General features: G+C 45.3%; 1 protein-coding gene across 1 annotated transcript; it reads right to left on the bottom strand.

Moving 5' to 3' along the window:
- Positions 1-389: 389 nt before the first annotated feature.
- Positions 390-1,325, bottom strand: LOC113125276 (olfactory receptor 4D1-like). The gene has a single exon (XM_026298630.1). The coding sequence runs from the start codon at positions 1,323-1,325 to the stop codon at positions 390-392; it is 936 nt and encodes a 311-aa protein (XP_026154415.1).
- Positions 1,326-14,461: the final 13,136 nt, after the last annotated feature.

Raw genomic sequence — 14,461 nt, 5'->3', positions numbered from 1 at the left:
TCTAGTTTATATATATATATATATATATATATATAGAGAGAGAGACATTTTAAACTTCAACTTAATTCAATTCAATGCAACTTTTAACTGTAGTACCTCATCTGTTTAAACTTTAACATTCAGCTGTTTCTGCTTTCCTATCATGAGATTTTTACTCAGCTTTCAACTTAGTACTAATATCCTAATATGTATTGAATGCACACGTAACTTTGATTCCACCTCTTTCAATAGTACATTCAGCTCATTGCTCAGTCTGAGATGACATGGTGCACACTATTCTTTCAATGACTTTGGGAATCTTCTTGCGGTCACAGAAATAAACTGGTTGAACAGCACAGTTCAATTCAATTCTATACAGCTCAATGCAAATAAGAAACATGTAGGACAACTTAATTTGAAGTGTCCACTTTCGAAATCAGACTTTTACATATGTTACGGATTTTGGACATTTTCAGGCTGTACATTACAGGATTGAAGAGCGGGGGGCATGTAAGAAAGTATAATGATAAAAAAATTCGTAACATATTTGGTACACCGCTCATATTAAATCTACTCTGTATTATTTCAAAGCAAGCCCCGACAGAAAAATTCACAAGGGCAGCAAGGTGAGGTGTGCAGGTACTGACAGCTTTCTGTCTGGTCTGTTCTGAACCAGAAAGACACACCTGAAGAATCCTCATGTATGTGTACATGATTGAAAGTAAACAGACAACAATTGTGCTAAAAGTAATCATGAGACCATAAATGTTAATTAAACTGGTGCTAAAGCAAGCAAGCTTGGTAACAGAGTGGGTATCGCAATAAACTTTGTAAATGATGTTCCCACACAGCTGTAAAGGTAAAACCAAAGACAGCAAAACTAACAATCCAAGGCAAGGGTAAAACCATGTTAGAAAAATAAACATGACAACCTTGTTATACGTCATACGTGTGTTATAATGTAAGGGATCACAGATAGCAAGGTATCGGTCATAAGACATGAAGGCTAAGTTTAAATATTCTACAGCTCCATAAGAGTGAACACAGAAAATCTGCAGGAAACAAACTGAAGCAGAAACAATGTGACTGTCTAAAAAGATCTGAATCATAAGGAATGGAAACAACCATGTACTACCATACAGTCCATTTACAAACAGGCTGCACATTAAAATGTACATGGGCTCATGTAAGCTTCTGTTCATACAGATCACTACAATCAGCAATAAATTGGCACAAACAATAAAAACATATAAAGACAAAATTAACGTGAAAAGTAAGTATTTAAAAACCCCTGTATCAAAGTAGGCAGCAAGTGTGAAATATGAAATTTGTGTTGAGTTTATCATGATGCTTCCTCTGCTTCCACTATACACACAAACAAGAAGTGTGTTACCTTTTGATGTACATTAAAAATTTAACCACCTTAAATTTGGACTGAGCCAGCACAATGTGCAACTTAACCATCAAGCACATATGGACATAAGTCAGTGTAGTAATACTGAACACATTCATTATCATGATACAGTTTGAACAAAGGTTCCCAGATGTATCATTTCCTTTTCAAAGTCAAAAATGATGCACAGCTTTGAAACTACTGATAAGACACTAGTGACAGTGAGTCTGAACATTCACCTGCTGTTCTGCTTTAGTCAACCTGAGAGTCTCTCCTGAGTCTCAACTCTGCTTTGACTTTGTTTCAACACTTTAAGACAGAGGACGCCCACAGTGGCACACTGATGTCACAGTGGATGGTCCCACTTACTGAAGGATCCTGGGAATAGTCGGTTGAATTCCTGTTGAATCTGAACGAATCACTTTGTGAATACATCCTGAATTTGTCCTTTTCTTTAATCTATGCAGTGTAAAGTCTGCTACAGCAGCACCTTAGTTTTTAATGTGGTTTTAGATCCAGACTCTGTTCCTGCTGCAGGAGCTAGTGCAGAGTAAGTGGTGCTCAGGCCTTGGTAGAGCTTGCTATGTTAACACCACTGACAGTGTATAGGGGGTTGATCTGTATCGTGTGACGTCACCCATAGCAGTATAGTGTACAATGGTTTGTTTTCCGGACTATTAAGGGGGGTCAAATATGGCGGTTTTATGATAGTCATAAATCACGATATAAAACAATAAAAACGACGTCACGCTCTTCTCCCACTGGGCTGCGCTATTTCCTATTGCATGTGACGTTGTTTGTGGGATGCGGCGTGCTGACATGAATACCGTTACGTCTGCATGTATCACGTGTCGTCCGGTCAGGGGGGTGTTTAAATACCTGCTTTAAGCGCAAGCTGGCCTTTTCTACCGCGTGTTTATTAGTGAAACTGTGGGAAAAATCATGCTGGTCTTTCCTTCAGGTACGTGTGTCCTTTGTTCATCGGTTTAATTGAGAATACGAGATCGTCTACATTGAAAACGTTGTATTTCAAAATACTGACTCCATCAGGTAGCGCAGCCGATTCATTGGTGGATAAGGATTCTCAGCCCCAGTCGGTTGCTGGAGATATGAAGGTATGCTTTTATAATGTTTTTTATACAGTATTTTATTTTGGGGGGTGACTGTTACAGAAGTGGATCTAATGAAAAACGGATCGCTCAACAGGATCCAGCGCTGGGGGCCGCACTGAATTGGATAACCGGAACACAGAATACCTGCGTGATAAAGGTAAGAGTTATTCTAGTATGTATTTGCGCTTAAAGTAGGGCCATTGCTTAATGCTAACAGGAACTCCTGATTTTTACAAATCGTTGGTGTGCTTTGCAGAAAATCCTGCAGGGCCGCGAAGAGGCCGTCTGTCTTTAAAGAGACGCAGAGAGCGAACAATTTTAGCCGAAATAAAAGTCAGGGTGAGTATGCATATGGCGGTAGGTTCATATTAAAAAAGATGAAGTATTGTTTTATCGGTGGGGTGTAGCCGATTATCTTTTGTACAATCTGGTAATATAGGCTCAGTGAGCGGGCGGCCATGAGAAAGCCCCAGCGGGTCGGTACGCCCGGCAATCCCCGACGGTCTGCTGAGGGAGGAAGAGGGCCCCAGACTGGCGAATCTCCGTCAGGTGCGTGTGATAACTCCGCGCATACGATTCTGTGATTACGATAGCGATGGTGGGAAATTGATAAAAATGCACCTCCTCACATTTAAATAAACTGGTTGTTCATAACCATATTTAAATACTTTTAAAACCGGTTTGTCTGTGTTTATATCTAGATGATGATCCTGCGTACAGGACTCCAAGAGGTGCAAGGAAGAAGGAGGAGGAGCAGAAGAAGAATACCGCTATTGGTGTTGAAGCGACACCGCTAGCCGCTGAGGAGATCGACCTGTGGGCTGCAGAGTGGGCTGCAGAGACTGCAGCCGCAACACACTTCCTGGACCAGCAGCAGGAGCTGCAGTTTCCGCGTGATCAGGAGAATACCGCAGTATCGACACAGTGTGCTCAGGAGGAATCTGCTGCAGCTGATTCAGCTCAGTGCGATCGGGAGGAATCCACTGTTTCAACTCAAGGTGATGTGGCTGTATGTTTTCCTAACATAAACTTTGGCGATTTGTTTTCCAGTCAGGGGTCCACACTGAGGTAGCGTGTGAGAGGTCGCTGCTGCATACGTCATGTGTCACTCCTCCTCCTCCTGTTGATCTGGTCCGGAAGTGTGGCAAACACTTGTCTATGCTTAAATTACTAGGTAGTAGTGCATACACGAGCGACTCTGAGACTTCTTCAGACTCAGACAGTGACTCAGACAGTGACTCAGACAGTGACTCAGACAGTGACTCAGACAGTGACTCAGACAGTGACTCAGACTCAGACAGTGATGACTGTTATTCTGCAGCTTCAGAGATTAGTGGTGTGTCAGTCCTAGATATTGGTTCTGTAGCTGTGACACCTGCTGGTGCATCGGATGTTGCTAGACAGCCTAGTGGTGATAACACATTCCTTGTAAATCAGAACGCTGCTGAACTATTGTCAAATCTCTGTGACGCAGTGGGGTGAAACAGTTTGTCACATCACACAGACGTCTAGAAGCGTACGTTTCGCACACAGTTGCAGAGTTAACCGACTACGTAACAGAAACACAAAATCTACTTTCCACCTCTCTAGACAAAAATGGCAGGGTATGACAACCAAAATACCAGCTCTGTTGCTAATGACACATTCGGGAATACAATGTCACATGCTGAATTCTCACGCTGGGCTGTTGAGATGTGTGCAAAAAAAGCTCAATTCATGAAAATGTTGAACACTCATCCTCCACCAAACTCTGAATATCTCAATGCACCAAGTACTGCCGATTTCAACAGATGGTCTGAAAACACCCGCCTTGTACAGCTCAAGCGAAGAATCAACCTTCTTCCACGGGGCAACAGACCCTGTTTACCTGCTGAGGATGTATATGATCATTGTATGCTGCGTGATGATGTTGTTGGAAGTGCTGATGCTGATTCAAACCCTCCTCTGGCTGGTGGGTTTACAGATAACAATCCCTCCAGCCCTAGCGCTCTCCAGCATGGGGCAGGTTTAATTACAGTCAGAGATATTCCAGCATTTGATGGTATAGAGCTGAGACAGCCTATTCATTTCAGAGATGTTGACATTGATACCAATCCTGAACAGATTCCTACGCTTGTTAGGGAGCGGGCTCTGGAAATATTACACAGGGCTAAAGAACTACAAGAATCTGTAGGTTTTTGCCCCACACAGCAGGTGGGTTTTAGTGATATCACTAGATTTGAGAGGGAAATAGATGCAAACATAATAATTTTTCATCATAGTGGTGGTGGCAGAAAACAGCCGATCTGCTTCCAAACGCACGGATCCCTGCACCATCTGGCTCTATCTACATGCAGAGCACTATTACCTGATAACAAACCCTAAGGGTTTTTTTGGTGGCTCATATGCCTGTGAATTTTGTTACAACACCTATGAGACACTCTTGCTACATAATTGCATACACAGGTGTAATGTGCGAGCAGCATCCTGGTCCCACAGTCAAATGTGACTTGTGCAAGCGCATTTGTAAATCTATGCAGTGTTTCCAGAATCACAAACTGCCTGACCCTAAACACCATATGATTCCTGGTGCTAATGTTAAATATTGTGAGCAGTGTGGAAAAATTTACAGGACTTGTAAACAGAGTGGTAAACACAGATGTTCAGCCCCCCGGTGCAGACACTGTGGGGCGCTTAGAGGAGGCATGGTACATCAGTACATACAGCCTCTGCCGCTGGATCGATTGGTACAGCTCTCTGCCTATGAGCCTGGCTAAAACACTAGCCGCCTTAGGCTTTCATGGTATGTCCAAAGGCTACTTTTCCTCATAAATTCAACACTGTTGAAAATGAATTTTAAGAAGGACCCTACCCCTCCCCAGACTACTATGGGTATGACAAGATTCCCCAGAGTGAGCAGGTGAAATTCATGCAGTGGTATAATGAAGTTAAAAACAAGCCTATTAAAATGCAGGCTGAGTTAGCTCATTATTGTCGAAATTATGTGGAAGTATTGCGACAGGCATGCAGTATTTATCGCTCAGCGTTCATGCAGTGTACAGAGACTGATGTTATGACCCTAGGGGTCATTATGTGTGTGGTTGGTGTGTTGTTGGCTCTCCCCTCCCCATTTCGTGTGTGTGTATGTGTGTGTGTGTGTGTGTGTGTCAGATGCTGGAGTGGGCGTGGACTCGAAGCCGTGGATTGGACTTCCGGGATTGGCCCAACACTTCCCGGAAGAACGATAAGAAGCACGGACTGCTGCTCAGGAGAGCTTTTCTCCCACCTTTGCCATTCCCAGCTATTTTGATAACGACTTCGTTTTCGTAAATTAGTTAGTTAGAGATTAGGTTTTGTTTCGTTTTGTAGGTTTAGTGGTAATAGTAGTTTTTCGTTGTTTAGATTAGATATTTAGACTCTTAGGCTACGTTTGTGTTTTGTTTTCTCCTGTTTGTTTTAGGAGTTTCCAGGCTAGCGACCTGTGATTTTGTGTTGTTTCTTTTGATTGAGATCGTAGGGCTATTGTAGCGTTTCTGTTATTGATTTTCGTTTGTTTGATATCGTAGGGCTCACAGAGCGTTTTTGTTTGAGTAGGGCTATCTTTAGCGTTTGTGTTTGTTTTCCATTGTTCGTGTAACATTGTAGGGCTCATGGAGCGTTTTGTTTGTTTTGAACATTCTGTATTGTATTCTGTGTTTTGACAGAATAAATATTCTTGTTAATTGTAGTTCATTCGTTCGTGTTTGTTGAGAGCGGAAGAGGTTTGGAGAAAAACTCGACATCGTTTTACGCTCCGGTAACCCCTAGGCTGGGGCGTAACACTGACCCTTTTGCGTTCACGACTCTGGCATCAAGTTGTATGGGTGTTTTTAAGAAGCTCTTCCTGCCTCGGGACACTCTGGCTCTCACATATGATGGGATGTACCTGGAATAAGGCAGATGTGTCTGTACAGTGGCTATTATCACCGCTGTAGGTCAAATGCAATGAAGCTCTTGCATGTGACAGAGTGTGCAGAGGGAGAAAAAGTGCATTATTTTGATTTCACAAGCCTGTATCCTATTGTGCAGGCTAAGAAAGATTATCCGATTGGCCATCCTGAAAAAATTGTAGGAAATTTTGACAGCATTGAAAATTATTTTGGGCTTGTCAAATGCACTGTCTTGGATGCCGGCTCTAGGACCGTACCTAGGGGACTTGACAGATGAGTTGTGTGATGAGGGCGGGGAGGATGATTTCATCACAGAGTTTGTCTCAGGTGGCCTCAAATGCTATGCCTACCACATGCAGAGAGGGAAGAAACGTGAAATGTAAAGGGGTAACTCTGAATTCACCTAATGCGGCAATTGTGACTCAGGAGTCTCTAGTGGGGCTTGTTAAATCATTTGTGGCTGATCAGCAATCAGATAGGCACATCATCACAGAGACTGACACCATCAGACGTGATAAAAGAAAGTTTCATTTACAGAATGCCAGTGTTGTGAAGAAGGTTTGCGTTGTCTACAACAAACGCAGGGTCCTGCCTGACTACAGAACATTGCCTTATGGATACTAAATTGGAGTCTGGAGCTCTCCAGTTGTTTTGTTATTTTTGCTAGTTTGTCCTGCACTTTGTTTCTGTAACTTATTAAGTTTCACTCGGGCTGAACTGCTAAGCATTCGGCAGCACTCCCAGGATATTTTTCCTCCAATTTTTGCACATTCGGACGTTTTGTGGAGCGTTTTAGCTGGCGGAGCAGCTGCGCTTCTCAGAAAGCGCAAACGCGGGAAGCGCGCTGGTGCGCTGGTGAAACTTCGTCAGCGTGGCCTCAGGACAGCGCTGCCCAGCATACACCTGGCGAATCTCCGCTCGCTACCCAACAAGATGGACGAAATACACCTGCTTATCCGGATAAACAAGGACTTTTCGAACTCTGCTGCTCTGTGTTTCACGGAGACCTGGCTTAATGGAGCCATACCGGACAGCGCGCTCCATCTGCCCGGATTCCAGCTGATCAGAGCGGACCGCAACTCAGACGCAACGGGGAAATCGCGCGGTGGTGGGACATGCTTTTACATCAATGAGAGTTGGTGTACAGATGCAACAGTGTTGAAGAAGATCTGCTGTCCTGACCTGGAAGCACTTTTCATTAACTGTAAACCCTTCTACTCACCGCGGGAGTTTTCCTCGTGCGTTCTGGTCAGTGTTTACATTCCCCCGCAAGCGCGCGTGTGCGACGCGCTGCATCAGCTGGCTGAGGAGATCGCAAACACGGAGCAGCAACACCCGGACTCTGTTTTTATCATCCTCGGAGACTTTAATAAAGCACACTTGAGCCACGAACTGCCAAAATTCAGGCAGCACATCAAGTGCCCCACCAGAGAGGGGAATACTCTGGACCACTGCTACACCACAATAAAGGATGCATATCACGCCGTCCCCAGAGCAGCTTTAGGACTCTCTGACCACTGTCTGGTCCACCTCATACCAACATACAGGCAAAAGCTTAAATCTGCTAAGCCTGTAGTGAGAACTGTCAAGAGATGGACCAGGGAAACAGAGCAGGAGCTACAGGCCTGCTTTGAATGCACTGACTGGAGTGTTTTTCAAGCTGCTGCCACAAACCTGGATGAACTCACGGACTCTGTTACATCTTACATCAGTTTCTGTGAGGACATGTGCATTCCCACCCGGACCTTCTTAACATACAACAACGACAAACCATGGTTCTCTGGAAAACTCAGACAGCTTCGTAAAGCCAAAGGAGATGCCTACAGAAGTGGTGATCGGGTCTTGTATAATCAGGCCAGGAACACACTGAATAAGGAGATCAGAGCAGCTAAGAGGAGCTACTCCAAAAAGCTGGAAAACCAGTTTACAGCTAACGACTCTGCTTCAGTGTGGAGAGGCCTGAGGACAATAACCAACTATAGGACTCCATCCTCCTCCTCAATAGGCAATCAAACGCTGGTGAACGATCTGAATGAGTTTTATTGCAGATTTGAATCACCCCCCACCCGCTCTGATTGTCCTCCAGAGCAACCATTAACACCTCCATCCATCAACCCCCTCTCCCCCGCTCTGATACTTCAGACCAGTGTGGACGATGTGTGTCGGCTCTTCAGGAAGCAGAAGAGAAGGAAAGCACCAGGACCAGATGGGGTTTCACCATCATGCCTCAGAACCTGTGCTGACCAGCTGGCTCCCATCTTCTCTCTGATCTTCAACAGATCACTGGAGCTGTGTGAAGTCCCTGCATGCTTCAAACGCTCCACCATCATTCCCATCCCCAAGAAGCCAAAAATCACAGGACTCAACGACTACAGACCAGTGGCTCTGACATCCGTGGTCATGAAGTCCTTTGAAAGACTGGTGTTGGCCCATCTGAAGAACGTCACTGGACCCTTCCTGGACCCCCTGCAGTTTGCCTACCGATCCAATCGGTCCGTGGATGATGCAGTCAATATGGGGCTGCACTACATCCTGCAACATCTGGACAAACCAGGGACTTATGTAAGGATTCTGTTTGTGGACTTCAGCTCAGCATTCAACACCATCATCCCATCACTCCTCCAGAATAAACTCTCCCAGCTCTCTGTTCCTGACTCCACCTGTCAGTGGATTACAAGCTTCCTGACGGATAGGCAACAGCTAGTGAGGATGGGGAAATTTACTTCTGGCTCCCGCATCACCAGCACCGGCGCCCCCCAGGGGTGTGTTCTCTCCCCACTGCTCTTCTCCCTCTACACAAACGACTGCACCTCCTGTGACTCCTCTGTGAAACTCCTGAAGTTTGCAGATGACACCACTGTCATTGGTCTCATCCAGGACGGTGAAGAGTCTGCATACAGACAGGAGGTGGAGCAGCTGGCTCGCTGGTGCAGTCACAACAACTTGGAGCTAAACACGCTCAAAACAGTGGAGATGGTTGTGGACTTCAGGAGAAATGCCCCCACCCACCCCCCTCTCACCATTATGAACAGCACTGTGGCACTAGTGGAGTCATTCAGGTTCCTGGGCACCACCATCTCTCAGGACCTGAAGTGGAACTTCCACATCGACTCCATCACGAAGAAGGCCCAGCAGAGGTTGTACTTCCTGCGCCAGCTGAAGAAGTTCAACCTTCCACAGACGCTGCTGACCCAGTTCTACTCAGCGGTCATCGAGTCGGTCCTGTGCTCCTCCATCACTGTCTGGTTTAGTTCTGCCTCTAAATCAGACATCCGAAGACTTCAGAGGACAGTCCGGACCGCTGAGAAGATCATCGGTGTTACCCTACCCACCCTCCAAGTCCTGTTCACCTCCAGAGTGAGAAAAAGAGCTCGGAAAATCACTCTGGATGCCACCCACCCGAGTCACCACCTCTTCCAGCTCTTACCGTCTGGCCGGCGCTTCAGAGCTCCAAACATCAAGACAGCCCGGCACAAAGGAAGCTTCTTCCCTCAGGCCATCCAACTCTTAAACTCGTAGCTCTCCACCATTCCCTTCCACCACCTGCACTATGACACTTGCACCTTCTTGCTCTTTGCACACCAATTAGTTCCCCTTTCATCCTGTTTCTCAGGTTATCTGTGCATTTTTCTCTTAGTCTTTTAGTTTTTTGTAGCATTTCTGTAGCATTTATGTTTACTGTTTGACCCTTTGTAGCATTTGTATTTATGTCTGTTTGCACTGGAGTACACCCCCCCCGTACCAAAACACATTCCTTATGTGTGTGTGTGTGCACACTCACTTGGCAATAAAGCTCATTCTGATTCTGATTCTGATTCTGATTCTGAGTTTGATGGGCGTCTAATGCATCCTTTTACAATGATTGTAAGTGGGCCTTCTAATAGCGGGAAGACAGTCTTTGTCAAAACCCTCCCACCAACTAGACATAGTTAAGTCCTGCTGTCCATGTGTCCACAAGAACTGCCAGACTTTCAATTTCTGCAAAATTCTTGAAACCCCGGAGTGGCTCGATGTTGATGCATTTTTCTGAAGTCTTCAGCTTTTGTAGAATAACTTCAGCAGCCCCTGTGATCCGTGAATTGTCAGCAACTATGCCGCTCTTGCGCAGGAATGCTGAGAGAGCCGGTCTCTGGACCGTCTGTCCAGAGTTTCTACAGAACGAGGTCAAAACAATGCACCAGGAAGTCGGCAGGGAACCCCCAAAGACACTCGTGATTTTCCTGGGACAAACAGTCCACTGAACACGCTTGGCACCATTTCTCCCTGTCAACCCAAAATTGAGCAAGCGCCTTGCACAGCAGGTGCTCCACGGCCAATTCCATCGTCTTCACAAAGACCACTGACTGCTCTCCGGTTTGTGGCGATGCTGATGGGTAAATGCCCCGAGACAATTCCGCCAGAGACAGGGGACCGCCATTCTCTATTTAGAAATATAAGAAACACAGTTAAACACACACACACACACACACACACTCCTAACTATCATACTTCGCACAGGCATAAGGATGCAGAAACTTACTGTCTTGTCTCACAGGTTCTGAGTCGCCATTTGCACAGCAGCTGAGTGACACATTTCCCCAGCATTTTCCATGTTATCATAAAACAAGCATTTCCTAACCCCTTCAAGATCTGTGACGCCCTTTTCCTCCTTGATTGCTTCGTCGATCTCGGCAAACACATGTTGCAGCCCATACCAGTCTGCCCACTGCATGAAAAACAACTCCTGAAACCATGGTACACAGTCATTCTGCCACACCAGATATGGGTGTGCGACACATGCGGCATGATTAGGACGCGCTACGATTTTCTCCCTGTTCTCGCACACTCAATTCAATTCAATTCAATTCAATTTTATTTGTATAGCGCCAAATCACAATACAAATCATCTCAAGGCACTTTACAAAAACTAAAACTAAAAACCCAACAATTCCCTTATGAGCAAGCACTTGGCGACAGTGGAGAGGAAAAAACTCCCTTTAACGGAAGAAAAAAACCTCCAGCAGAACCGGGCTCAGTTTGGGCGGCCATCTGCCTCGACCGGTTGGGGTGAGTGGATAGAGCAGAGAGAAAAGAACAGCAACAATAAACAACAAATAGACACTGCAAGTTGGTGGGGCCAGTAACTGCACATCAGCGATAAACAGCTCCAGGACCAGGGACACCTGCAGAAGGTACAGAGAGAGAGAGAGAGAGAGAGAGAGGGAGGGAGAGAGCACAAACTAGGGGAGAGAGAGAGCACAAGGTTAGTAACATTCAATGGTGGAATATACATGAGGTGGGAGAGAAGGGGGGGGTTAGGGTAGGGGAGCTCAGTGCACCGATGGTCCTCGGGCAGTCTAGGCCTATAGCAGCATAACTAACTAAGGGATGGTTCAGGGTTGCCTGAAGCCAGCCCTAACTATATGCTTTGTCAAAGAGGAAGGTTTTAAGTCTAGCCTTAAAAGTACAGAGAGTGTCTGCCTCCTGAACCCAGGCTGAGAGCTGGTTCCACAGGAGAGGAGCTTGATAGCTAAAGGCTCTGCCTCCCATTCTGCTTTTGAGAACTCTGGGAACCACAAGTAGGCCTGCACTCTGAGAGCGAAGTGGTCTATTGGGATAATATGGTACTATGAGGTCTTTAAGGTATGAAGGAGCTTGATCATGAAGGGATTTGTATGTGAGAAGAAGGATTTTAAATTCTATTCTATATTTTACAGGGAGCCAATGAAGAGAAGCCAATATAGGAGAAATATGATCTCTCTTGCTAGTTCCTGTCAGGACTCTGGCTGCGGCATTCTGGATTAATTGGAGGCTTTTTATTAAGATATTAGGACATCCAGATAGTAATGAGTTACAGTAATCTAGCCTTGAGGAAACAAATGCATGGACTAGTTTTTCTGCATCATTTTGAGACAGGATATTCCTAATTTTGGAAATGTTGCGCAGGTGAAAGAATGCAGTTCTAGAAATTTCTTTTATGTGTGAGTTAAAGGACATGTCCTGGTCAAAAATAACTCCAAGGTTTTTTACAGTAGTGCTGGAGGCCAGGGCTATGCCATCTAGAGTAGCTATAATTTTAGAAAAGTTATTTCTGAGGTTTTTAGGCCCAAATATAATGACTTCTGTTTTCTCCGAGTTTAAAAGTAAAAAGTTACTGGTCATCCAAGCCTTTATGTCAGTTAGACAGGCTTGAAGTCTGGTTAACTGGTTTGTGCTAACAGGTTTAATAGATAGATATAACTGAGTGTCATCCACATAGCAGTGGTAATTAATAGAGTGCTTCCTAATGATATATCCTAAAGGAAGCATGTACAGGGTGAACAGAATCGGTCCTAGCACAGAACCTTGTGGAACTCCATAACTAACTTTTGTTCGTGTGGAAGGTTCATCATGGACATGAACAAACTGGAATCTGTCCGATAAATAGGATTGGAACCACTTTAACGCTGTTCCTCTGATACCAATCACATGCTCCAGTCTCTGTAATAAGATGTTGTGGTCAATGGTGTCGAATGCTGCACTAAGGTCTAGGAGGACAAGTATCGAAACAAGTCCATTATCTGAGGCTAAGAGAAGATCGTTGGTAACTTTCAACAGTGCTGTTTCTGTACTATGATGTGCTCTAAATCCTGATTGGAAATCTTCAAATAGTTCATTCCTGTGTAAGTGGTCTGATAGCTGCTTAGCAACAGCTTTTTCTAGGATTTTAGAAATAAATGGCAGGTTGGATATTGGTCTATAATTAGCCAAGACTCCTGGCACTCTTATCAAAATAAAATCTGTAGCATACGCGTCAAAATGATTGGCGAGCACCCTGTATAACTCTAGACCATCAGAACTGGCCCACTGGGTGACATAAGCCTTGTTCTCAACACCCCGTTGGTTGAGGTCAGGACATACCACATTGAGAAATAATGCCCAATCCTTTATGTGCATGCTATGTGTCCCACCCAGACCCCGCTGATCACCGCTGGCTACGTTTTCCACACACAACATCACCCGCCCCTCACTATATTTAAACTTGTAAACGTATCCTGTAGCGCCCTCATACAGCAACTCGCAGAGACCCGTAGTCCCGCTAGACACATGCCTTCTACGCAGTTTTCGTGGCGCGTTAGGAACAGCAGCACGACACGTACCTAAGTCGCACTCTGCGCCCCCTTTGCCGCTGTTTCCGCCAACACGACCGACACCGCTTCCGCTTCCGATCCCGCTAGACACACCGCTGTGACCCATGGTTACTGAAGTCAGCCTTAGATAAAATCACACTGCAGGGACAACACGCAACCACATTTATACAGTATATCACGCCACATCCTAGAAACAACGTCACATCCAATAGGAAATAGCGCCACCCGGTGGGAGGAGAGCGTGACGTCGTTTTTATTGTTTTATATCTTGATTTATGACTATCAATAAACCACCATATTTGACCCCCCTTAATAGCCCAGAAAACAAACCATTATACACTACTGGTAGTGTTACCATTGACGGTGTATAGGGGGTGGACCTACATAGTGTGACGTCGCCCGTAATGTTACCACTCACGGTGTATAGGGGGTGGACCTATATAGTGTGACATCGCCCGTAATGTTACCACTCATGGTGTATAGGTGGTGGACCTATGTAGTGTGATGTCGCCCGTAATGTTACCATTGACGGCGTATAGGGGGTGGACCTATATAGTATGTTCCTCGTAGTCTCTGGAGGCATTGTGGTTTAAATTATCTCAAACTTGCTTCCTGGTGCTTTCTAGCACCTGTCAACAGCTGCCTGGTACCTGATTTCTGCGCAGCTGTGGATTCCTGGATCCCCTGCCGGTGCACGGCTTAATGCTCCCATGAATACAGTTCAAGGCGGGGGTGTTGCTGTCATGTTTAAGGAGAAATACCACTGTAAGCAGCTACCATTGTTTTTTGTATCGTCGTTTGAGCTGTGCAAATTTGAAGTGGGGCGCTTTCAGCCCCATTCTGTGTGCTGTCAAATATCGCCCTCCCAAATACAACAAAGACTTCACCGGTAGCTTCTCTGATTTCCTGTCAGAAATCATGACTAAGTATGACTGTGTGCTGTGTAAAGCCTGACAATCC

The sequence above is a fragment of the Mastacembelus armatus genome, chromosome 13, assembly GCF_900324485.2.
Source record: "Mastacembelus armatus chromosome 13, fMasArm1.2, whole genome shotgun sequence".
Classification (NCBI taxonomy): domain Eukaryota; kingdom Metazoa; phylum Chordata; class Actinopteri; order Synbranchiformes; family Mastacembelidae; genus Mastacembelus; species Mastacembelus armatus.
This window is presented reverse-complemented; position numbering and strand designations above follow the sequence as displayed.